This window comes from Podarcis tiliguerta, assembly GCF_965153285.1.
Source record: "Podarcis tiliguerta genome assembly, chromosome: 3".
Taxonomy (NCBI): domain Eukaryota; kingdom Metazoa; phylum Chordata; class Lepidosauria; order Squamata; family Lacertidae; genus Podarcis; species Podarcis tiliguerta.
The window spans coordinates 53,544,869-53,571,129 of NC_139536.1; the positions used below are offsets into that span (position 1 = coordinate 53,544,869).

The 26,261-nt window shown below is 40.5% G+C and overlaps 1 protein-coding gene across 4 annotated transcripts in view; it reads right to left on the minus strand.

The window, feature by feature from the left end:
- TIAM2 (TIAM Rac1 associated GEF 2) overlaps nucleotides 1–26,261 on the minus strand; it is a 129,314-nt gene that overhangs the window by 13,248 nt on the left and 89,805 nt on the right. For 3 of the 4 annotated variants that reach the window (XM_083434020.1, XM_083434018.1, XM_083434019.1), the window contains 3 exons: nucleotides 19,849–19,952; nucleotides 2,038–2,211; nucleotides 63–131 (listed from right to left, as the gene is read on the minus strand). In XM_083434020.1, the coding sequence (XP_083290146.1) occupies nucleotides 63–131; nucleotides 2,038–2,211; nucleotides 19,849–19,952 (347 nt within the window). Of the gene's footprint in view, nucleotides 1–62; nucleotides 132–2,037; nucleotides 2,212–14,057; nucleotides 14,219–19,848; nucleotides 19,953–26,261 lie in introns of those variants that run through there. The other variant, XM_083434021.1, reaches the window with a different exon arrangement.

Genomic DNA, 26,261 nt, shown 5'->3' on the forward strand with positions numbered 1-26,261 from the left:
ATGTATGAGATGATGGAAATGCTTGCAACATTGCAAAAGATTGGAAAGCAAAATCCTCTCACCTCATCTTGAGTGAGGAAGGTCTCACTTTGAAGAGGTTCCAAGTATAATTGGAAGAGGCAGCTCAGGTCCTATAAAGGCACAAAAATTGCACAGTTTCAAAAGAAAATAATTCCTTGATAACCTTCACCCGGGTATAAAACTAATGAAAAATAGTTTTAACTGACATCCAAAGTCTTACTATTCTAACGCTATTGCTTGAACTCCATAACTGTGGCATTCTTACTAGGAATAGCAAAGACAGCTTAGGAACATGATGACATGAAAAAAGAACTGTTTGAACAAAAGAACCTTACTCCCATCTCCCTCCCTCTCTCCCCACAACCACATGATTTCTAAACTTTTCCTTGTTTGTTTGTTTGGTAACACAATGCAATCTTTAATAAAAACTTGTTAAAGGAGGAAGAACTGTTTATTTCTAGCTGAATGTGTCACTGGAAGAAGGTCATCACTGAGGATTATGGCACCACCTTGTGGTCAAAAGCAGGAAAGAGAGCTGAAGGGAAGCAGGATGCTCCCAGAATCACATTGGTGTCCTCACCAAGCTTGAACATGTTGATTGGGAGGGACCTACTTCCGTAACCATAAGGGACTATTAGCTGTCAAAAATAGAAATACCCCGAGCAAAGGAAGAAAGGCAGGAAAGTGAATTAGATTCTGGGAGCTCCCTACTCCTACTTCTGTCAAGTCCTCTTTTTAAGGTTTCTTGCCTGCCTTTAACCACAAGGTGGCGACATGGCCCTCAATGATTGCCTTCTCCAGCAACACAAGACTGTTAGTATTTGTAAACATGAACCCTCTAAAGCAGAGGATTCATCCACCAGACGAACAAAGGACTGTGGTTTATTCCAACTAGTCTATAGACCACAGTTAAAACAGAGCATAGTTCTCATGTAAAGACATCGCAGACAGCTGTGATTAGTTTTAAAGAAAAATGAGAAGTTTTCGATCTCATGTGTGCAAAAGGAGAGCAGAGAGGAAGGCAGAAGCATGAGAGTCCAAGACTTGCTCCTGTAACACCAATCCATAGCATAGCATTGCATTCTGAAACTGGCCATAGTGAATAGTTATGATACAAATGCCTGATCTGAAGATCTTCAGAGTCATTTGAGCTCTGTAAGGTTTCATTCACACTGATGAAAGAATAACAAACACTAAAACAACAATACAACAAATTTATGTAGTGTTCAAGCATTCAAATATATAATACAGTATATTCAATATATTATATATTCAAATATAACTGTCCTATTAGTTAAGTCCATACTATTATCCCATAGTGCAGATGGAGGACTGAGGCTAAGAGAACAGTTAGAAGTCTAAGCTCTTAGCTGCTGTATGGCACTTTCTCTCACACTTGGCCAGACCGTTTTCACAGAGAGCTGACTCGATGGTTCTTGGCGTACTGGGTATTAATTCTCATGCATTTTAACACTGTCAAGAGAATGTCTTCAAAAGCACAAGTTTGGTGTTCTTTTTAAAGTAAAGCTTAAGATTCTTGAGGACAACAGAATATATGAACTAATGAAAGCTAAGCTAGAAGATTTAAAACTTCTTCCAATCATCACATATTAAACTGACTCACTGATGCCACACTTTGGGTGGATTATAGGAAGGGAAAAGTTTTTAAACTGCTACTTGGAACCTTGTGGTACGGGCAAGGGTCAAAGATCTACATGCGAAAGCTTTCACGCGTGCATCCAACACAGGGTATGCAACATGGAAAGAACTGAAATTGCATCAGAAAACTGTGAAAGCATGCATGGGAAAACGTTTGGGAAATCCTGTCCTGTGCCCTCCAAATTTTGATCTTTTATTCATGAGCAAACACCCATAAAAGATGATGGGATGCCATATAAAAGCAAACTTTGCTGGTTAATATACGGAAAACAGCCACTAGAACACAGAGGGAAATAAATTATCCCAGCCAAATAAGAACTATGAAGAAAAATGAACATGGTAAAATGTTTGTATTACCTTTACATAAGATTTTTCTGTGTCCATAAGCTCTTGGATGACCTTCCTAAGTCTGTCTGCATCAGTAAGTTGCCGTGCCAGGGGCTTCAGAGGCGGAATGTTCTTTATTCCTTCCATACTGTTTACCTGAGATTCATGGAAATGTGGACACAAAGCTGAAATCTGCTCAGCACTCTGTAGGTTGAAAAACACAGAGACAGACTAGTTACCATACTTTGCTTCCCACTGCACATTTGACATTGACCTATGTACCATTGCATGTATAGCAGGCAAATACATGGTTAAGGAGTTCGATTTCTAACAGTGCAATCCAAAAGTCTCTAACCAGTGCAATCCCATCCATGTCTACCCAGAAGCAAGTCCTATTGAGTTCAACTGGACTTGGTCCTAGGAAGATGGGTATAGGATTGCAGCCTACATGTTTAATTCTATGGCCCTACAGATGTTGTTGGACTACAACTTCCATCATCCGTGCCCACTGGCTATGCTGGTAGGGGCAGACTCCCCCCTCCCACTCCATTTGGTGAATGTATTATTTAAGATGCAAAGACATAATACAGGTTCTTGCTCGATCTAAAATATCCATGGAAGATAGTGTATAATGCACTAATGTGAGAATACCTAAATAGTAAGCTAAAACATGTTCATTTTTCAGCTTTCCAACCAACTTCTTGGTTTCTGATTTTCCTGTTACAACCTATTTATTAAAACATCAGAAAAATACACAACACAATGCCACTTTTTTAGATCAGCCTTTGAATGACAACGATAAGAAAACCACATGACGCTAGAGCTCCAAGAGGAAAGGATAAACAACAACAACCAGTTATGTTAAATAGGACCACACATTTCATGTAATATGCTGTTTGACCTTAAGCTGGAGAACAAGATGGGGTGGTGAGAATGGACACTGATGTCCACTCCAACTTAGCAGTTCTATGATTTTCAGTTACCGTATGGCATTTCTAGCTGAATTGCTGTCCTATGATAACTTGCTTTTTCAACCACACATTTTTTCCAATCTTTCTTGTGTTTATCAGCCATCCCTGGACCCGCTGCCCTGCACTTTCTTATTTAATGCCACTCTCCCTTTTTCTCCTCTTATTTCCTACCCTGCAGATTTGAGGTCTGTGTGAAGGGCTTCCTTTATCTCTTGCACACAGAACAATGATTGTAGGTGCTTCAAAAAGATGACATCCATTGTCAGCGATGCTGCAGATCAGACATGCTAGTCATGCAGCCTATTGTTCCCATTTCTTGAAGTATATTATTTTACAATCTGAGTAGTATTGGTCACGGGAAAAGTGACAAGAAACATTGTTGTGTATTTTTGAAAACTTGCAGAATGTGGGAAGGGGTTAGAAATGGTCAGTATTCCAGACTCTGGCATTTTTATAACAAATGACTGCACCCACAAACAATGTCAGCATCAATCCTCAATTTGTTATCTAAAGATGTTAAATTGTTGTTATAAAGAACAAAATGTTATCATGCTCACAGATACACCAGAACAGATAGATGTTGATAATGACAGGAAGTGCTGTTTTCTAGTTTAGTGCTATATCTGTGCCAGATTCATCCGTCCAAAGCATTTTCCAGGAACGTGAGTGACTTCAAGCTGTGTCAAGATTCAACACACTTGTCACATTTCATTTTGTGTTCTTCCTCACTGTCCCAGTATTTCATGTAGTTTAATCTTCCAGAACTGTAGGCTTTAAAGTTTTCTCTAAAACGAATTTGTGCAGTTGCACCTACGCCTCCCCCTCAACAAATTAGATGCAATGCACCAAAAGGTATGCACCAAAAGTTATTTAGAAAATGATGTGTTTAGTTTTTGCTTACAAAGTATTCAACAGATAAAATGGACACGGTGAGCAAGCTTCAGACTTTGGCTTCTCATCACTCCTACCACTATTTTAGATTATGGATAATCATTCATCCTCTAATAATGGCATCAGAAACAACTGAACAATCTGACACAGAAGTAGACAGCCAAGCTACTAAATACAGCTATAGCTCAGACCATTCAGGCTACTATGTTATTATAACAGACCCCTCAAGTGTCCCAATTTAATCCAGACATCCCAAATTTACAGAAGCTGCCCTGGAGGAGGGCGAGCAGGCAGGTGAGGAAGGGGCTGGTCACCGTCAGTGGCAGGGAGAGGGTGAGGGATGGGGTGGAGGGTGCCCTGAATTGCCCTCCCAAAATGTTGGAGGGTATGTTATAATCTTCAAACACTGAAATATTGTCAGTAATAGCTATATAGGTTGTCAGGGGTGGGAGAGAGAATAGAACACAAGAAAGATAAGAAAATGCAACTCAGAAATCTAATCAAAATATCTTGAGAACTGGATTCCTTTGTGATGAAAAAAATTCAATATAAAAATAGTTTCATGAAGCAGCCCAGTGTCTTGCTATTCTCCACCCACAGCAAGAAAAAAAATGCCTGATCAATACTTCAAGCACAGTATCTTTGGCTCATGAATAAACTTTTGCAGGATTAGATAACCACAAACTGACAAGACTCACAAACTGAGTAAGATGTTAGAAGGCAATCCACCAGCTGTTTAAGGTGATGTATTCAAGGAGGCTCAGGCTCACTGGAAGCCTCTGAATCAGTATTATTTTGAAGTCTATTCCAAAGCTTATTGGCTATTGTTGTGTTTATAATGAATTAGAAAGAATGTAAATGGTTTCCTCTATGCAATTTCAACAATATACAATGGAAAAGGTACTTCAGGATTCAATATTATCACAGACGTTTAAAACATGGCTTAGACATAAGGTGTCCCTGAACTCAGAGTTCTCGGTCATCTTCTGTTGTTCCCACTCTAAAATCCAGAAAGTGTTAATTAAGAAGTAAGTTGCAGTTTATTGCAACAACAGTCAAGGTCTGCAGTATTTAACTCATTGTCTTTTGTACTTAAGTACATTCATTTTAGTTTTCAGATGTGTATTTTAGGGGGGGGGGGAGTTTTCCAAAACTCCACAATCCAGAGAAGGATATCCATGTATGGATGGTTCACGTCTGTGCTTATATCAGGAATGAAAGTGCAAATTGTATGTACATCTGGGTAATGGAGCCCATCTACCCCAGTGCTTTACTTTCAATCCATATCTATACATGAATATGAATGAGAAATCAAAAATGTTATGCAATTTTATGCATCAGTGCTGTGAATCCTGTCATCACTGAGGTTGGCAACGTAAGGGACAGCCCAGCGCTGCAGCCAAAATCCCCCCCCCCCTCGAAAAAAGAATCATACTGACATAAATGTTATCTGAAAAAGAAACTCCTCTACTGCCAAAGTAGGAGGATTTCGCTAGTTGCAGATTGTATCATTAGCACAATTATACTAGAGATGCACTTCCTCGTTATTTTAAATGCCTTCTCAGATAGTTTATAGATGCAAGATGTAGAAGGGAGACAATTTTGCAAAGAATTCTGAAACAGTTGTTGAAGTTTGATTCAACATGGTATTGTGAGTGGTATTGTTTTGGACACCAATCTCAAACACAATCCATTATTTTTTTACACACACACACTCTCTCTCACACACAAGCAAATTTAGTCTACCCTTACTCAAGATCAATTCTGTTAATACACACTTACGGATATTATTATATTAACAACTGTGCATGCATTAAATGGAAGAACAGTCCATAGGTTTTATATACAATTCCTGCTTCTTTCAAATTTTGTGTTTCAAGTTTGCTCAAGCAGTTTAAAGAACGAAACACTTACCCTTGAAACTATCCTCTGCAGGGATCCGTAAGCTGCTGATGTTTGCTGCTTTGCTTTCCTTCCTAAAGCTAAGCCCTTAACTCTGGTTTTACTGTGTTTGAAGGCAGGCATTGTATAACTTGCCTCAATGAATTTTTCTCCCTAAAAAAACAAATACTTCAAAAAGGGAAGGTGGCGAGGCCCTTTATTAAGTCACTCTGGCACATATTTTGAGGCGCACTTTGGCAATATGGAAAAAAACACCACCCAGCAGTTACCTTGTGCACTGACGTACGATAACCTGATATGCTGCTGTTCTGCATTTAGTTGAGCTAAACAAACTAGAGGGAAAAGCACACTACTCAGTCTATAAAATATCTCTTACAAAACTATTGCAATTCCTGCAAGGGGTGGAAGAATACCTTCAAGATTCAGCTGAACACCACAGTGTTTCTCTGCTTAAAGAAACCCAAAAATTTGTGGATCAAATGCCTATTTAGAGGTTTCTGGCTAACAAACCCTATGAAATTTAACGTGTAACCCAAAACATCAGATACTATTAGAAATCTGCTGGATAGAGAGAGAATAGAGAGGCTGGATGGCTCTGAAGGTCAGAGTGAGTTTTCAGTGACACTGCTGCTCTGTCAAGTATTTCAGACACTGAATGTCGTGGCTTCAAAAACAGCAACACAGCACTGGAAAGTTAGAATGCCAAAAATTGTACACAGTTCAGTGGGGTTTTTGTTTATATAATTTTTCTTGTCCTTTATTTGAACTCCCCAGTTGTAATCGCATCAATACAAAAATCTAAGCTGTGCTGATTAATAAATTCATGCTTGAAAAGAATTTAACTCCCTATACTTCACTGAAGCTTAATTAATGGCCACTGCTTTAAATGTACATTTGTGATATTTTAATACTATTATTTTTAATGTTTACTTTGCAACCTCACTTGGAGACCTAATGCTAAAAAAGAGAAAAGGATTTTAAGTAAACAAACACACATGGGATTGTTTCCAGAGCATTTTGAGAAGATTTGAAAACATGCTTCTGGAGACATTGTTTATTTATTCTTTCATCCATCATTCATTCTTTCCATTTCTATCCTGCCTTTCATCAATTCGCAATCCAAGGGCAGGTTATGCTATGTGATGTGATGCATGGTGATAGCTGAAGCCTGCATTTCTTGGAGCTAGTTAAGAACAAACCTACAGAAAATGTTTCTGCATACAGTACTGCTGTAGAAAAAGTACTGCTTTAGAATAAATGTTCAAGAAATTGTAGTTTTCTCCCCCTTAAGTAATATGTTCTATTAATGAATCACTCCCATAAAAAGTTCTGAAATAATTTATCAATAAAGACAATAAAGCAATTTAACAATAAATATGTAAGTAAATGTGGACGCGGGTGGCGCTGTGGGCTAAAGCCTCAGCGCCTAGGGCTTGCCGATCGAAAGGTCGGCGGTTCGAATCCCCGTGGCGGGGTGCGCTCCCATCGTTCGGTCCCAGCGCCTGCCAACCTAGCAGTTCGAAAGCACTCTCGGGTGCAAGTAGATAAATAGGGACCGCTTACTAGCGGGAAGGTAAACGGCGTTTCCGTGCGCGGCTCTGGCTCACCAGAGCAGCGATGTCACGCTGGCCACGTGACCCGGAAGTGTCTCCGGACAGCGCTGGCCCCCGGCCTCTTTGAGTGAGATGGGCGCACAACCCTAGAGTCTGTCAAGACTGGCCCGTACGGGCAGGGGTACCTTTACCTTTACCTTTATGTAAGTAAATAAAATTTCTAGCCCAGTACAGATAGAAACAGGTATATAGATCTCCAATAAAAAGTCTTGTTTAAAAAAGAAGGTCTTCAATAGGTGCCGTGAAGACAATAAAGACTGTGCCTAATGGGAGGAAGTCCAAAGTTACTGGCTGATGTACAATAAGGGTGGAGAACCTTTGTGCTGGTTGACACCAACCAAGATCATATTTCAGAAAAGAGTGTGGTGCTAGAACAAGTTGGTACAACAAGAACAGGCCATACTCACATTACATCTACTCACAAAGTATGGAAATCTATCCTATACACACCCTTTCCCTCATTTGTTCAAAGCCAAGAAGAGTGGCAAGAGCCAGGATGTCTGGTTAGCTGGGGTTCTCAACCACAAAACACGAGGGCTAGCACATCTTTCTATGGCAATCTAGCTTCCACACTCCATATGTGGCCTTCTGCATGCCTGTATGTATGCTTCCCAGTGTCTCTTGGCTCTGCAGCCAAAGATGAGATGGGAAGAGCAGCTGGAAAGGACACGGATCCCAACAATGGGAAACATGTGTGCCTTCAGATATTGTGGGACCCAATTCCCACAATCCCCAGCTACCATGGTTTGTGGTCAGAGATGATGGGAGATGTGGTCCAACTGAACTACATGGAAAGTGCTTAGGCCCAGATGAAACGGCATCATGATCTGCATTTTCACCAATGTCCAAAGGTCCCTTATTCTGGTTCTACAGCAAGAATATTAAGACAGCGATTATGGCTCACAGTTGGGTCTCCAATACTCATGCAGAGCTTCAGACATGCAGCTGCTATTTTCATTTATGAGCCAAGTAATATCTCCATGCACAATAGGTTAGGTCATTCACAAAGAAGCCATTTGATCATGGTGAACCTCTTAGTATACTTAGCTTGAATGTATTTTTTGCATGTATAAAGTGGCTCTCATAAGCAGGCAGGCAGGCAGCCGTACTGAGTACCGACTATCATCTAAGGATGTCAATCTTTTAGAAATATTTGCACAATTCTGTTCTTAACTTCTGACATGCTACAGTATAAATATACTAATGGTTAGGATGGGTATGCTAAGACTGTATGAATATGCATCAATTATTTTGTTTACTTACTTACTAGTAAAATGCCAGGTATGACAGGCAGGGTAGGATGGGTGGGGAGAGGACACGGTTAGCAAAGAGGCTGGGGTTTGTAGTACTCTATGAACACACATACATATATATACATCCACCTTATTGAAGGCCAACACTTCACTCAACCCAATGGGAATGGAATGGCAGACCCTCACTGATAAAAGAAAAAGTAAAGGTGTACAATGGGGACATCCACATTCCTGAATCAGGGTAGTGACTGATTTAGCTCACTGCCACTAGACTCTGCTTTCATTTGAAGTCTTTTTTACAACTGTGTAAATCCAACATAGAAAGAACCTGGGAAGTAACACAAGTGCCAAAAGGTCCCCCCACCCCCAGTCCTACAGACTGCAGCTCTTTTATTTGTCTCATAAAACTGAATAGAAACCCTCGAAAACTGAGCCAATTCCAATCTCTGTAGTCTTGCCCTGTCTCCTATCTTAATGTCTTAGTCATGTGTTTCACAATTATCCTCTTTCTTCCTCATTGAAATTCTGTGAGATAGGTCACTATTATTCTTTTTTTGCAGAATGGGAATTAAGGCTGAAAGATGGCAATTTGCCTGAAACTACCTAATGTAGCTGTGGCTGATCTCCAGAGAGAGAATATACTTGATGTTGAATTGAAGCGATATAGAATAATGCCATTTCTGAAAAATAAATGCAATTCATCGTTATTTTTTAAAGGACGTCTAATAACTGGCTGCTTGTATAACTGGAACCCAAAATAGAAGTGATGACATATGATGCCATGGTAGTCATGACACCACTGCTCCCTGGCCTCATCAGAAAGATGCAGTTGTCAGAATGGCTTTGCACAATGCCATTGTAGATCTGAGGGTATGTGTGAGATTAATCTGGCCAAATCCTTACAGATTCACTTTCCATTCTGTACATTGTTCTTTTTAGTGTGAATGAAGGCCATTGTCTAGGTCTGAAATTTGTGTTGAGTGCAATTGGGAAGAATAAAGATTTAAGCCACGAGTAGTCAATGTGGTACCCTCCAGATGTTGCTGGTTGACTTCTCCCATAATTTCTGACCACTGGCCACACTAGCTGGGGCTGATGAGAGCTGGAGTCCAACAACATCTGGAGGACACCATGTTAGCTAAACCCAATTTAAAGGGAAGGAGAAAGCTTAGAACTCATGATAACATGAGTATTCCTTTCCTGTTGCTATTCAATAATGCAATTGGTTCAACTTTCGCTCTTGAAACTGAACAAAGAACGAAGTGCAAATGCTGGTTGACAGATCACATCCAGCTCTTAATAATTGCAACATCGAGTGATGAACAGCATGTGTGAATGTGCCATTGAGTCCAGAAAGGGTTTCAATGGTTAGCTGAAGCATGCTGCAAGTCATCAAATGCAAAGTAATCAAGGAATGTATATACATATGAGAACCAGCCCAAAGACACCCCAGTAAGAAAAGGCCATTCTCTTAATTAGTTGGTGTCTAAATACAATACAGTATGTGGATGAACCTCATCTTCAGCAATCCTTCACTAAGTGAAACCCACTTTTTCCATTTGGTGCATTTGGGGGGAAATACAGCAATGTGTGATATGCAACTCTTCCAACAGAGTAATCTTGGAAAACACTCCCACACTTTCTTACGCCATGACTGGAAAAGGCTGCATAGTTCTAGAGTCAACAGTATCTTCACTCCTGCTCAAAGTATACAGCAAATGCTTCAGTTCCGTGTTGGAGGCGGAACAGATTTAGCAGCTTCATGAATTAAAAGCTAACCATATGGCAGCTGGCACAAGCTCTTAATTAACAAACTGCAACCATTTTTGTATCAAATAGTTCAATAATCTCTTCATCTTGCAACTTGAAAAATACAAGTAAATTGAAAAACAAGAGGCCATTCAAATTGCTTTGTAAATGTAAGAGAAACTCTGCTGGACTAGATAAAAGATCCTGCCTTCTATTTCCACACTAGCCTAACATATGCTTCCAGGAGGCAACCATGACATGAAGATTTCCTTCACTGCCAGGGCTGTGAGGAGTTTGGAAGGAGTTCATTACGTCCGAACTCCAACAAACTGTGGCCAGTTTTAACCATTCTTTGTTAAAACAGGCTGACCTCAAACCATAAGTAAGATTAACCAGTTTAAAGTTTAGGTGACACACTACACTCTGCCAATGTATTATAAAATTCACTTTGAAGGTTTTTCTTCTAGGAAAACCACAAAATATCCTAGATTGTAATACATGAAATATTTATTTTCATCCCCAAACTATTTTTTCCCAAATAGTTAACACTATTGAATCCATGTACTACCTAGTGGGTGGGTGTATTTGGCGAAAATATTTGACATTAGAAAGTTAGTGGCTTGGTGTGAAGATGTTTAAATGCAAATTTTATTTTATTTTAAATGTCTGATGAATTCCCACATTAACAACATTCCACTTTACTATAATTACACAGAGTGACAGAGCCTTGTTCCATAACCATTTCCTAAGGATCAGAGTCTGAAACTATGGTAACCACTGAGAATTCATTCTCGGTATCACTCATATCTTTTAAGAATTCTTTGACTTTGCTATTCATAAGCCATTTAACATAAAGACACCACAATTTTGGTTTGAAACATTAAATGTGTTCCATTGACATAGTAAAAAGAACTTATTATGGAATAGTAAAAGTATAACAATGGTGATTCAGGATCACAGGAATGGAGCCCCCTATCAGTGGCTGATAAGGAGCTTTCATTAAAGTTTAACCATTTTGAGTAATAATCAAGGATTCTTTTCTTTGCTATCTGTTCCATACTTGCTCATATAAATTTTTAGAAGTCAACAATTACATGAGTTCAAGGACAAAACTTCCTATTACAGCAAGTACTTGGCTTATGAGCTACACCATACAGAAACACAGAACTGGTTATGTTTTCCTTTGGACCAGCAAGTCTTCAAAAATGCCAGAAGACAAGCTCCAGTTATGCAGCACTTTTATTCAGGCTTCAGGTAAATTATATAGCCGTTTCTTGAAATGGTTAGCAGATAAACAGAAAACACAGAGTTTATTTTTGATCGTCAGTTTCTGGCCACCAGAACTTTGCCACTTTTCATAGGGCTTCTATCAGGAAAGTGGTGTGGAGGTTGCAGCATAGCGCTGTCCCCCGCTGCCATGACTGCGGCTCTGGGAATTTTGCCCAACAGATGGCGGGAGATGTCATATTCTTTCTCATTAGCCATTGGGAATTCAAAGTCCAGGCTCGCCTGAAATTGGCAAATCACAGGCGGGCCTGGAGGTGGGCTTCCAGGGAGCGGGCCTGATTGGTCGACAGCCAGTCTTCATGCAGGTCTGCTCCTTGGGCTTAGATTCAGCCTGCCTCTTCTCCTCAGTGCCACAGCTGTCATGGGATCGCCCACCATCCCTCTCTCATTGCTTGGAATGCACCCGTTCATCAAAGGGTTTTTATTACGTATTTTGTGTTTTTTATTTTGTATTTTTATGTTGAAAACCACCCTGAGATCTACAGATGAAGGGTGCTATACAACTTTAATAAATAGGGGGTTCACATGAATCCCCTCACATGTTGCCAACATCCGTATGTTCAGCACCCATGTGAAGCAACCTTAAATCTATACAGATGCATTTTTACCTTTCATGGAGGAGGTGTATGGGCATCTTGCCATTTCACATGGCCCACATGCAGCTGGAAGGGACGTGGGTGTTGCACAAAGTGGCAGTGTTGGATAGCGCCAGCTGGCACAATCATGCAAGCCCTTAAGATATACTTTTAATGCATTGGGGAGTTGTATAAACCTACAATAAAATAATTCTAAAAGGTTGGTGTTGCAGGAATCCCTTTGCAAAAGCCATTCTGATTCATCCAGCTCTTCTGCCTGCCCGCCCGCCCCCCATACATATATATATATTTACCAATTCCAGCTCTAATGTCACTTTCTACCAATTCACCTAAGAATGCTATCCCTCTAATCCTCTGATATGTAGTCTGATTTTAGTAAGTTGCACATTTTCGTAAGTAGTCCGGCAATTTCACATGAGTATTTTAAGAATGCCATCCACCCCTAGAGATGTATTAAGTTAATGAGTGGCAAAGGGGTGACTTTATGCTCCCTACCTAGTTGATCTGCATGAATAAGGCGAGCAGGGGGCTATCGGCGATGTGTGTGAGCATGCCTTGTATTTTTGTATGTCATATGTGCACATGTGGTATGTCCAATGCAACCAGTGTGTGTGGCGAGTGTAATTGTGAAAGCATGCATTGGCCTCAACATTCCTGGCCACATGCTAGCACACAGCCCTTTGAGGATTGGCCAAGGGTGAATGGCACCTTTGTGCTAAAAAAGTTAGCCAACCCTGTTCTATCAGAATCATTTCAGTCTGCAATCCTATGAACTCATGGAGACTTACTTCCAAGTAAGAATGCGTAGGACTGGGCTGCAAAACACTTAGACTGTATCTAATGAAATTAATACACATAACTAACTTAGGCTCATTAACTTCAATGAGTCTACTCTGGGTAAAACTTAGTTTGATTCAATCCTTACCTTCTAACCAATATACATATCAAAGAAAAAGAAGCATCTAAACTACTATCTTGCCAGGCAACATGTAGAACATGGCATTTTAGTATATAGATAATTCATTGACCTTGATTACTGTCAGTAAATCAGCCTTTACGTAAAAGCAAAGAGCACACAGACCCACAGATATTATTCAACAAAGCACAAACAATTCACTCAGCAATTATGCTGCATCCTCGGGTATTTGAATGTCCTCTGTTATAGTTTCAAGGCAACAGTTGTAGAGTGTATGTGTCATTACCACAAAACAGTTTTGAAACATAGTTTGAAGTCTTACTATCTCTCTATCTATGATATCCACAACACTGCAATACACAACCACACTGTGGTTCTGAAGGAAAACAGAAGTGTTTTATTTTTAAAAAGAAAGCAGTTGGAACTCCCACAAAGAGAAAGTTCAAGGGAAAGAAACACAACATTTAAGGAGCATCATCAAGAGAATGTAGATTTACACATTCCACACAGGGGGAAACAACTTCCTTTTTGGAAAATTAAGCACCATTTCAGTTGATTTTTGTCTTAATTTGCTTTTAAGTTCACAGACAGAAATCCTTTTCTTCATCCACCACCTCGGTTGCAAAAGCAGAGCAGTCTGCTAGTCAATGTAAACGTGTTGCGTACGGTAAGAGAAAGGTCTTTCTTCCCCCAAAAGTTGTGAAATCTATTTACATTCAAAGAAGCTTCAAAAATATGTGCATTACTTTGTTTAAGCTTTAAATCATAAAGCAAGAAAAACAGAAGAGTGCACACACACACACAAACAAACAAACAAACAAACAAACACTTGTGGAGTTTAGATTAATTACAATTTTGATTTCTTTACTTACATGTGTTAAGAAAAGAGAGTCAGATAATAATTTTCTCCTTCCAGACTCAGGGATGATATCTAAAGCTGTTGTCTGCCAGGAACTGAGCACTTCTTGCAATCCCTGTTTCACAAAATAATCCTCAGACTGATTGTTCTTCCAGCCTGCACTGAAAACCTCCTAGCGTCACGACCATCTTCTTCACATCATGTTTTTACATAGTCCCACACTTAACAATATTACATAACGCCAAGATGCTTCTTTTGCTGTACTTTCACATAAGTGCACTCAATGAAGTCATGCAGAAATATGAAGCTGGGGTGGAAATCAAGCATTTTCAATAGTAAATTGCTATGAAAGTCTTAAGGCTACTCACGAAGAGGATGTCTAAAACAAGCTTGGAAAAGAAAAGAGACATCATTTTGCTCTTTCTGCCTCCGCTCACAATATCTTTTCAGCAAGACTACTTTCTAATGCACCCCACCCAACACACACACACACCCCAACACATCTGTTGGAGACAGACAGGGTCATACAAATTGCTCTGACAGTAATAGGCACCCTCCAACCAAAAAACCGGCATTCAATTATAAGCCATTTGCAGAAATTGTAGGGCTGTCAAAGACACTGCTACAGTTGGTGGTTCAAGTCTGGTAGTGCTAAAGCTCAAACCATTTTTTCCCTACTGCATCTTAAAATCTAGAACATCCTTACTTAACTGCTCAAAACATCAGCAACATTATCTAGGACAAAATGCTCTAACAATAGTGTTAGTGCATTATGAACAATAGTACCAAACGTGTCAGCATGCATGCATGCACACCCACACACAAACACAATTATAAAGAAACACTTCCCTGTACCTTTCCAATTAATTGTTAAAGTAACATATGCAAAGGAATGTAAAGGACAACTTACGGTTTGCACTGAAAAGCACTATAAATAAATTGTGTCTATGTGTAGCCGTTCCACTAAATTTGCTGTTATTGCCAGGCTTCCAGAGCAGAGGACAAAGGAAGCAGAAATTCTTTTGATAAGCAGTTATTTTCCTTTAGTCATCAAATTACGTATTGATTGGAGTTTCTTTTTGCTTGTTTGTTTTTAAAAAGAAGAACTAACAAATGCAAGGGAACAGAGACAATGGAGCTATCTCCACTTTATTTATTTTGAGCAAGGAGATAGAGCCAAGGGTGAAGAATGGATTGTGACTTTCCTTTGGATTGAACAACACTGTAGAACTAGATGGCTAAAATTGGGGTCTGAAACTACAGAGTGGGGATTCTCACAGAAACGTTTGTGGAAATTAGTCTGAAACCAGAGCATGATACAACTTCACGAAAGATGCAAGACTAATGTGCTGGACACGTTAGTGTGTGTCTGGACTTATCACAGCAAATAGGCAGGGAGTGTCCTACTACGTAAGTCCAGGAGCCTGTATATGTCTCAATGCAAGAAAGAGTGCAGTCCCAGCCTCTTCAAAAGAGGCAATCATTAGACTGCCCTTTAAAAAAAACATTGCCTGGACCCAGAAGATGTTGACATCTGCAGGCCAGTTGCAAACATTCACTTTCTGGGCAAGGTGTTTGAGCAGGTGGTTGCTGGCCAGCTCCAGGCACTCTTAGACAATACTGATTTTCTAGATGCATTTCAGTCTGGTTTGGGAACAAAAACTGCTTTGGCTACTCTATGAAATGATCTTTGGTCCTTTTGGCAGCTTTTAAAACCATTGACCTTGGTATCCTTCTAGATATACTGTTTGGGCTGGAGAAATACTGACACTGGCAATGCATTCAAGGGCAAACTGTGTCCAATATTAGAAGTAGAACCTGTGGCTGGTAGCTATTGAAAGACCAATTTCATGGAGCATAAGGCTAAAACTCTTCTAAAGCCATCCAAGTTGGAGGCAATCACTATTTCTGATGGGATTGAATTCCACAGTTTAACTATGCCCTGTGTAAAGTGGGCCCAGCCAATAGACTTGTAAGCAATCTACAGGACCACACTGAAGCCTGGGAATATTTTTTTGCCCTTAATTAATTTGGCTAAAAGCCCAGAAGACTAAAATACAAAGACTTGACACAATAGGCATAGTATATCCTACTAGATTTTAAGTGCTTTTTCTCTCCTCTGTTTATTCCTTGTATTCTTCCTTGATCACCTTTCAAAGACTAGATCTCCCTTCGTAATACTAATGTGATTTTGTATTATTAAAGCACACATTCAGCTGGTCATCATAAAAAATAGCTCTTTCCCTCCATATTTTTACCAGAAAGTCCAGAACCTTTTAATCAAAGATTATATGCAAAAATCCCCTTACTGTGCTGAAAAGCTGCAATCTCACAGTGTGAATAAGGACTATGGTTTCACAGCCAATTTAACCTCTCATTATAGTGCGAGTCACAAAGTAAAAATTCTATCACAAAAATAGGCATTTACAAAATTGGTTAATGGTGTTTCAATTGCATGTAATATAGCCACAACTTGAACTAGTGCTTTGAAGGCCTGTTTCCACAACCTAATTGTCATGTGGCTGCCGTGGCAACTTGGCTAGCTCATATTGATTTCCGGCTACTTCAGTATGGCACAAACAAACTGAATGTAGCAATGCCAGCCAGACAATTTGATTTTTAGCATGGCATTAGAACCCGCCTTAAAATGAAGGTTTGCTTTGCTGTACTAAAAAGATGAATGTGACACACAGAAGAAAATCCACATGAAAAGTTTGTCACAACCTAGAACAGTTGCAAATCAGCAGAGGGTAATTCTTCCCCATGGATTCCAAATGCCGAATTGGTTGTCATAGTAGGCTCCAAGACCTACCGAAATTCAGGAAAAAGTAAAACTAGGTTGGGGTACCAAAAACATGCACATGTGGCCCTCTGCACCTGGGCCTTGGAAAAATTCTTCTGTTGGGTTTTGTCTTAACAGAACACTTTAGGGTACTGTCAAGTAATGAAGTACATAGGAAACAGAAGTAGAGCTATAGCCAGCTATTCCCCCTTGTTTTTCTGCAATTTAACAGTTGCTAAAAATTCAATAACAAAAACATCAAACACATCCAAGAAAAACAAGCAACTGATTTATGTAATCAAAGCAGAATCCAAGTAAGACCTGACTCTGCTTTGATTTGTTGTCTGTTCCCGTATTTGTTCTACTATTATGCTAAGTAGTTATACCTCTTTCTGCAGCTTCCTTGGCTGCTAGTGCCTATGTGTGAGTAGCTTTCCCCTTGGACATTTTGGTGTCTCAAGGGTCATCCTACATGTCCTACATGTTCTTTCAAGAAGCATCTTCTCTCATATAGCACTTCCTGTCCTTTGAAATCAGGGAGTGAGATTTTTGTAGATATGTTTCATCTTCTGCCCATATTAAGATCAACAAGAGATCTACACCCACTCTCGGGAATTTAATGTCAAAGAGATCTGCTTAACTCCCAAACTGCTTTCCATTTGATGATGAAAGTACTTTTTTTTAACCTCAAGCCTTTCTTAAAAAGTATATGGCAGGCATGTCCAAAGTCCATTTTGGGGGCCTAATCTGGCCCCTGCAGTAGTTTATTTCCCTTTGGTTGGCCCTTACGGCCCTTTACTTCATCAAATCTGGCCCTCTTTGAAAAAAGTTTGGACAGCACTGGTATATGGTATGTTGATTGTTGGCTTGAAGGGTTTTTTGTTTTTGTTTGGTAGCTTTAAAAAAATGTTTTGTGTTATTACTTTCTGGTAAGATGTTAGTATCGTTTCTTGCTTTAAGTCACTTTGGGTACCTCATGGCACAGAATCAACAAAAATAAAATACATGCATACATACCTACAACTGCCTGAAAACTGAGCTTCCCTCAAGCTGAAGCTCAAGTAGTTCCATTTCTTATGAGTGTGGAAAGTAGCACTCCACTTGGAAGAGGAAATCATTTTTGTGACGGACAAGAAGAGTGATAGGTAGTGATGCAGTTTTGAAGGTGAAGGGGGATTTTTTTGGATGCAGTTATTGCCTGCAGCTCTGTTTGAAATCAGGGATGGCATGGCGAGAATGGGGCTGGATGAAAGAGGATGAAGGGTAGAGCCAACCATGGCTGGCATGCAGGGCTGGGCACAATCAAGCAGCTGCTTATTGCTTCTGCCCTCAAGGAGGGTCCAGGACAGACCTTACTGCTGGCTACTGACCTGCCATTTGGCAAACAGCCTGTGGGAGTCATCAACCCCTGCTTCTCTGAGATGGCATTGGCTGATGTGGGGTTGCCACAGCTCTTGGTGCTCACTGCTGACCTCAACTGTAGGCACTGGAAAACCACTAGCTGTCATCAGGGACCAAGGAGGAGTTTGCGGGTAAGGTACAGGTATGGCTGTAGAAGTCCAGGCAGTTTCAAAATGCCATGAATCAGCTGTCAGGTGAGGCCAGTGGTTAAAGAAGTTGAGGAGACAAAGAAAGAAGGCAAGGAGCACAGACGGGTTGGGGAACAAGTTATACACGTGTGTGCGTGTGTGTGTACATGCAGAAATGCAACTGCTTCCTTCAGAAAATACACAAGATGTCAGGCAGAAGTGTGTGTGTGTGTGTGTGTGTGCGTGTGCATCCTTGAGCTTTTAGAAGTCCTTGAAGGAGATACAGGTACTACCTGATGCTCTTCACTTCTTCTCCATGAGCTCCCATTAGCAGCTAGCATGGCCCAAATGTGGCTGAGGGGCTGACTGTAATTTCAATGACACTTAATTCTAAATTCACTCACTGGGTAGGACGGGGCTTGGAAACCTGCAGCCCTCCAAATGTTGCTGATGCCCAACTTGAGACTACTTGCCTCGTTGTGTGGATAGGGCATCACCTGGATCGCATTGAGAAACTACTTTTATATGTGCTTTAGAAGAGAAACGAGTCGCCCATAAAAACCAGTGTATGTACATACTGGTCAGAACACACCTTTTGGCCCCTCAAATGCTCCACACTTCCAAAATAGTTTCTTTCCTAGCCCTACCTACACACTTCTCACAAACCTCCTGTGCACTGCAGTGCTGATCTAGCTGACCAGTCCCAAACCAAACCAAACCAAACCAAACCTGGGGTAAACCCATGCCAATTCACTTGACTGGGCACATGATTGAGGTACACAAAAATGAACAGCCATTCAAGTCATGGTCTAAATAACTATGGTCCTCTTAATCCTAAAAATGATAAGCCAAAAATTCAAGAGCAGTTGAAGGAGTAAAAATACTGACAACATCTAGAGCAGGCATGGCCAAACATGGCCCTCCAGATGTTTTGGGACTACAATTCCCATCATCTCTGACCACTGGTCCTGTTAGCTAGGGATGATGGGAGTTGTAGTCCCAAAACATCTGGAAGGCCAAGTTTGACCATGTCTGATCTAGAGGATAGACAGTTCTTATCTCATTCCCTCTCGCAAGATTCCTGTTTGTGTTACATTTGATTATAAAGGCAATAAGCAAATGAAGAATGAAATGAAATCACTCGCATTCAACATGCAGGAAGTTTGAAACCAGGCATCCCAGTGGTAAGTCCAGCACTTTGCCCACAACAATACACAGCTTGTAGGCTGTGGTACATGACAATTCATTACCAAGCATAACCATCATTGACAGACTTCGTTCATCTTTATCATGACACATGAAAATGCATTTTGCCTCCTCAAAAATAGATGCTTTCCTACAGGTATAGCAGTCATACTCCAAAATGTACTACAGATTAAGGTAAGCCTATTGAGAATTTTATGCTAAATTACATCATGTATAAGAGCTGTCAGCAAGTCTCCTAATACTGTTTGCTGATTACTGTGCTCTAGGTTTTTAAGAAGTGCTCTTACCTGGAAAGATAACTCAAGTTTCTCCTTCTGGGGAACCTGGTCCAGAATGCCATTCGTGCTGCTTCTTTTCAGACTAGCAGTAACATCAGGCACATTGCTGAAATCTGCATGCAAATGAAAAGCAAAAAATTCAGAGAGTTCAATTATCAGCAGTAGAAAAGTATTTCTTGCTTCATTCATAAAAGCTCTCTGTACCAGGGAGAGGGGGAGGAGGAGGACTACTTTGCTACTTCTACTGCTCCCCCCCCCCCACCGCCTCTTTTAAAAGGCAGTTCAGCTAAAACAGCCTCTCTGAAGTAATGCACGTATTTGATCGGCTAAAATTAAGCTCTTCCTCCCCAAATTCCTAATGTAGCATCATCTGTCTACAGTGTAGCACAGTTTGTGCTGGCCGAAGGGAACAACCAATAAAAATGACTCCATGTATCAAGTGATTCTCTTGGATGAACACAACGTTCTGCAACATGACGTGGTTCATAAATACATTAGTGGAACCACCCTGGCTTCCTTCTTAATGCAGTTTTTTTCTAGAGAAACAATTTGGAAACTGGCAATGGAGGGATGATAAAGCTGTCCTTGACCAACATCAGGCACCGTGCAGGCAATTTTAACCAAAAGGAAAGGAAGGTTCAAATCTCTCAATAAGAGCACCCAAATTTTGTATGTGCACACACACAGACACACACACCTTTTGCAAACATGGGATAAATACATCTGCCCTGTACACAACTTATTCACCACTGCATATATTCTTATCAGGAAAAGCCTAAAATCTTTAAAAGTTGAAAATGACAAACCAAGGATGAGGAGCCCAGTTCAATATTTTTTTCTGACTCTTCACGACTCTTTCACTATTTCCGCCAAGTATTTCCACCTCAGGCCATGAGACCAATACTAGGGTTTGACAATCAGTTCCATGTTTTCTCTTTGAGAGCCCATGTGCTAAGTCTATCCCCACCCTGAACTGGAATCTGTTACTAATTTCACTCAACAGAAATCGCACTCCGGAGCATACAACACAAAAGTTTAAAATAATGCATTATTTGTTTCTGGTTATTATACACCCCCCCCCCCAATCAATAGTTCCCTCCACCATATTCCAAGATACAGCATTTGGGAGTTTGGGGAACTGAGTCGATGCCGTTCATCATGTTAAAATCAGTTGCACTAGGCAGGCAGCTGACTCAGCTTTCAACAGGGATGGGCTGGCATAGTGCCCCACCAGCCATCTGCCATTGGCGCTGCTTTCCCAATCACAGTATGGCTGGGAAGTGGCTGGCCAAGCCACAAGAAGCCAAATGCTAAGCCAGCTGCTGCTGCTACCACCAGTGGAAGCCTTACTGGTCTAGGGCAAGCCAAATCCAAAGAAACTGTGCCACTAATACTCAGGGAGCCAAGTAAGGGGACGTCAATGCAAGGAGACCCTCAAGAAAATTGGAAAGCAAGGAAATGGTAAAGCTGTGGCTATATATATCCAACATTTCTAGGAGTTCTACTTATTAAGAATGGTTCTGACAGTGTCAGTGGGATCATTATCTGATCTCCAGAGATTGGAAAAAAAGAGAGAGGTTAATCTATCCATATTTTAGTGGGGTGCATTTGCACATACAGATCCAAAAGGGTAAGGATAATCTGCCCTCTAAATCCAATTTTAAAATGCTATTATTATTTCTTTATTATAGCTACTTCTAAACCACACTTTTTACTACACATCCGTATAGTAAAAGCTATGGTTTTCCCAGTAGTGATGTATGGAAGTGAAAGCTGGACCATAAAGAAGGCTGATCACCGAAGAATTGATGCTTTTGAATTATGGTGCTGGAGGAGACTCTTGAGAGTCCCATGGACTGCAAGAAGATCAAACCTCTCCATTCTTAAGGAAATCAGCCCTGAGTGCTCACTGGAAGGACAGATCCTGAAGCTGAGGCTCCAATACTTTGGCCACCTCATGAGAAGAGAAGACTACCTGGAAAAGACCCTGAGGTTGGGAAAGATGGAGGGCACAAGGAGAAGGGGACGACAGAGGACGAGATGGTTGGACAGTGTTCTCGAAGCTACCAGCATGAATTTGCCTAAACTGCGGGAGGCAGTGGAAGACAGGAGTGCCTGGCGTGCTCTGGTCCATGGGGTCACAAACTAAATGACTAAACACGACTAAATGACTAAACAACAACAACAAACCACACTTCAATAAAAATACAATATGAGGGTGTACAGCATATAAAACTGCAACAACAGTAAAAACATTGGTGACAAAATCTATACTACTGAATAGGTTAAAAGCACATTCATAGTTCAATGGCCTAACTAGTACAGTTATTAGCTGTAGCATTATAATTATGCCAAAAATCAAAGGAAAACTGTGGTTTTCACCCAGTGGTGGTGGTGGTATGCCAGCAGACAGCATTTCTGAAATTGCGGCAAGTACTGTATTGGCCCGAATATAAACTGCACCTTTAAAATTGGGGGTGGGGGAGAAAGAAAGACAATACCCGGATATAATCCGCTGCCTTAAAATTCCACAGGCACTCACACCCCAAAATGGCAAACATAGAAGAAAATGCTACAGTGATATCGTAAAAGCCTATTTTTGTAAGGTTGTGAATTGAAACCGCACTTTAACTTTTCACGATTGGAATGGGGGGGGGGCGGAAAGTGTGGCTTATATTCAGGCCAATACGGTAGTATGAATTTACTGCAACAAAACCAAGGGTGGAATCCAACTCAGTTTTATTTAAAGTATACCCATTGAGATAAATGAACATGATAATAGCAGTGGGTTTCCTCTGAGCAAAACTTAGAGCTTATCCATACTTCTTCTTGTCCCATTGCTTTGCCCCATGGAAAACTGCTTTTTAGTACTCAATCAGAGCAAATGGCAAATTGAATACCACTCCAAGTATTTTGCCCAGAAGCACTCAGAAGCCATGGAGCGCCCACAATGGCAGACAACTTCAGTGAGTGCTTGACTGTATTCAGTCTTGTGTGACCAGTGGCTCCTTAATTACATGACTTACATAACGTTGTGTTATACAGGCAGGCAGATCTATGACTCACCGTCATTCAAAAGAAATGATCATGTAGCCACCAGAATTCAAAGAGTACACCACGGTTTCAAAAATCATTCCCTTACAGTTGATTATTCAATTAAAGGCAAACAGACTGTGCACAGCTGTGATAGTCACAGAAGGAACCAAATATTTGTCAACCATAAGGGAATGGCCATAAGGGAATGGTCACTGGTCCCATCACCTCCTGGCAAATAGAAGGGGAAGAAATGGAGGCAGTGAGAGACTTTACTTTCTTGGACTCCATGATCACTGCAGATGGTGACAGCAGTCACGAAATTAAAAGATGCCTGCTGCTTGGGAGAAAGGCGATGGCAAACCTAGACAGCATCTTAAAAAGTAGAGACATCACCTTGCCAACAAAGGTCTGTATAGTAAAAGCTATGGTTTTCCCAGTAGTGATGTATGGAAGTGAGAGCTGGACCATAAAGAAGGCGGATCACCGAAGAATTTATGCTTTTGAATTATGGTGCTGGAGGAGACTCTTGAGAGTCCCATGGACTGCAAGAAGATCAAACCTCTCCATTCTTAAGGAAATCAACCCTGAGTGCTCACTGGAAGGACAGATCCTGAAGCTGAGGCTCCAGTACTTTGGCCACCTCATGAGAAGCGAAGACTCCCTGGAAAAGATGATGCTGGGAAAGATGGAGGGCACAAGGAGAAGGGGATGACAGAGGACGAGATGGCTGGATAGTGTTCTTGAAGCTATCAACATGAGTCTGACCAAACTCCGGCAGGCAGTGGAAGACAGGAGTGCCTGGTGTTCTCTGGTCCATGGGGTCACGAAGAGTCGGACACGACTAAACGACTAAACAACAACAACAAAGGGAATGCAGGTATTTGCACTTCCTCAGAGGTACAGGCCACAGAATAAAAGCTGGCAACGGGGCATAATCAAAATTATCAGATGCAAAGACCATGCATGTGCTGCAGAGGTTTTTGGTGCTAACATATTGAAGGCTAGGAAAACAATGGGGAGGGGATTCAAAGAACCCCAAAACCCTCTCTTTCATGAAGGAAGTCTTTCTACCATGTAAGAAAAGAGAGCAGATGCAGCCTTCACATGTTGCCTCTTAGCCCACTTGATTAATGAAGCCTTAATTACATTCTAATCAGCACTTCTCTTGCCATCTCATCCTTCTCTCTGCAAATAAAGGGGAAATTACAGTGAGGAGTAAGGAGGAATAGAGAACTTGCTCTTAAATATCTTGGTGCTAGGAATGCTTCCTACCATTCATAGCTCTATTCTGAACAAGTGACTTATTGCTCATCAGGAGGGAAAAATCAAGTGTTATCAAATGTCAAGAGCATGGGTAGGTGGGAAAGACTCTTCCAAGCCAGAAAAAGGAGGTGTGCTTCACCTTCTAGTCTTCTGACAGTAATAGAGGGGAGGGGATGGAGAACTAAAAATAAAAGCAGATGGCACAGCGAAAATTAGATGTACCCAACCTCTCACAAAGTAGAAAAGCTGTATAGGCAATTTGTTCAGTTTTCTAGGTCATGGCTGTGAGAGTTTCAGAGCACAGACTGTCTAATGGGGTATGTGTTTAACTCAGGCAATATATTTGTTCAACAAGGATGGAATACCTTGTGGGGAAAAGCTGTTAATATGAGAAGGAGTAGAAATGTGAATGGTCCATAGCAAAATAAGATATTTAGTTATGTTGAGTCACTGCTCTTCCACAATCAGTTTGAAACAGAATACAAACAGCAGCTCTACACAGTATTTAATATAGTGAAATAATGATTCTTCAACATCAGCTTCATTGGACTGGTCATGTTGTTTAGATGCCTAATTATCATCTTCTAAAGCAACTACTCTATTCCCAACTTAAGAATGGAAAGTGTAATGCCGGTGGACAACAAAACAGGTTTAAATATGTTCTCAAGGAAAATACAGCTTGAATGTTCTTGAACCTAATTATCTTTATCAGTCTGTCCAGAATGTACAGAACATGAACTTACCTCTTGTAGGGAGAGGTCTTACCATAAAAAAGCCACCAAAACAACAACACTGTGTAACAAAAGATATAGTGAAAATGATATAAAGCAACAGCTGACAAAAGGATGCTTGCCGTACCCGCTTTCGCTCCCAAATTAAAATAATGGGAAAATCTCAAAATACTCTCTCAAGATACTTCACATTTTGAAGGAAAGAGGAAAGGCTTAGGGAGAAAAATAAAATCACATGTACTGGTGTTTTCATGAATGGGATCAGATTTATTTACATCAGAAGTTTCTCATATTCTTCTACATGTTTTGATCAGGCAAGCTGCCGAAAGGCTTCTGTTTAAGCAGTTCAGGAATGGAGCCAAACCTCAAGAAGGTACAAAACCTTGGTGGTCCTGGTATTTAGTAATGACTGGAAAAATGCTGAAGGGAGAGGCAAATGAAATACTATATTGCATCCTGAAGAATGAAAACAGCTGTTGAATGAACTACAAACAATTCTCCCTTTGCAAACAACAATTCCAAGGTTAATGGTCAGCCCAGAAGATAAAAATAATGCTGTTCTGTTTTCAACAGAACAGAATAAGAACATTTCCAGCTTTCACAAATCGCTTGTTGAAAACACTATGCATTGTTAATTATCAGCTTATTACATTAATTACTTGCTCAGCACTTTTTATTAAAATAAGCTATTAGGAGTATTTAACAGTAAACACTGTATGCTTCAGAATCAAGTTGAAACAAATACTTGTGACCAATCAGCTGATTAATCACTTAGCTGATTAATGTGGGAGAAATCTCAATGATAGTGTTTGCCCAAGTAATCTCAATGGGTAAATGAAAACAGAATCATAGCTCTCCAATTCCTGAGTTTATCCTCTTGGAATTTTGCAGGTTTCTTACCTAGAGACACCTCTGTGATATATGCCTCTTCATACAAATTCTCAAAAAATGGGGTGGGGAACATTAATCCCTTATTAACCCCCAAGTTTTAAAGACACCCCCCTTTCACAATACACACAGTGTCAAAATTTTAGCAAGGCTTAATCTTCTTAGGAAACTACAATGGCCTGCAAATTTTGTAAATTTCTGTCAAAAAATTAAAGGTTACAGGTACACACTCTAAAAATATAAAGGTGCCTATGACAGATTTGTCACCTCATTGTTGGAAACTAGGCCTCAAAATTTAAGACGTTGATCCCTGCACCTTCCTATTGAAGAGCAGGGTGGACACAGCTATTTGCATGGCAAGTGGCCAGAGTCACAAGTAAATGGGCACTCCTTCAAGTGCCTCTGTGAAGTTTGTTAACACTGGTGCTGGCATCTCTGTGTTGATTGGGGTATAGCCAGAGCTGGCTGAGCATCAAACTTACTCTCAGTCACTTCCCCAAAATA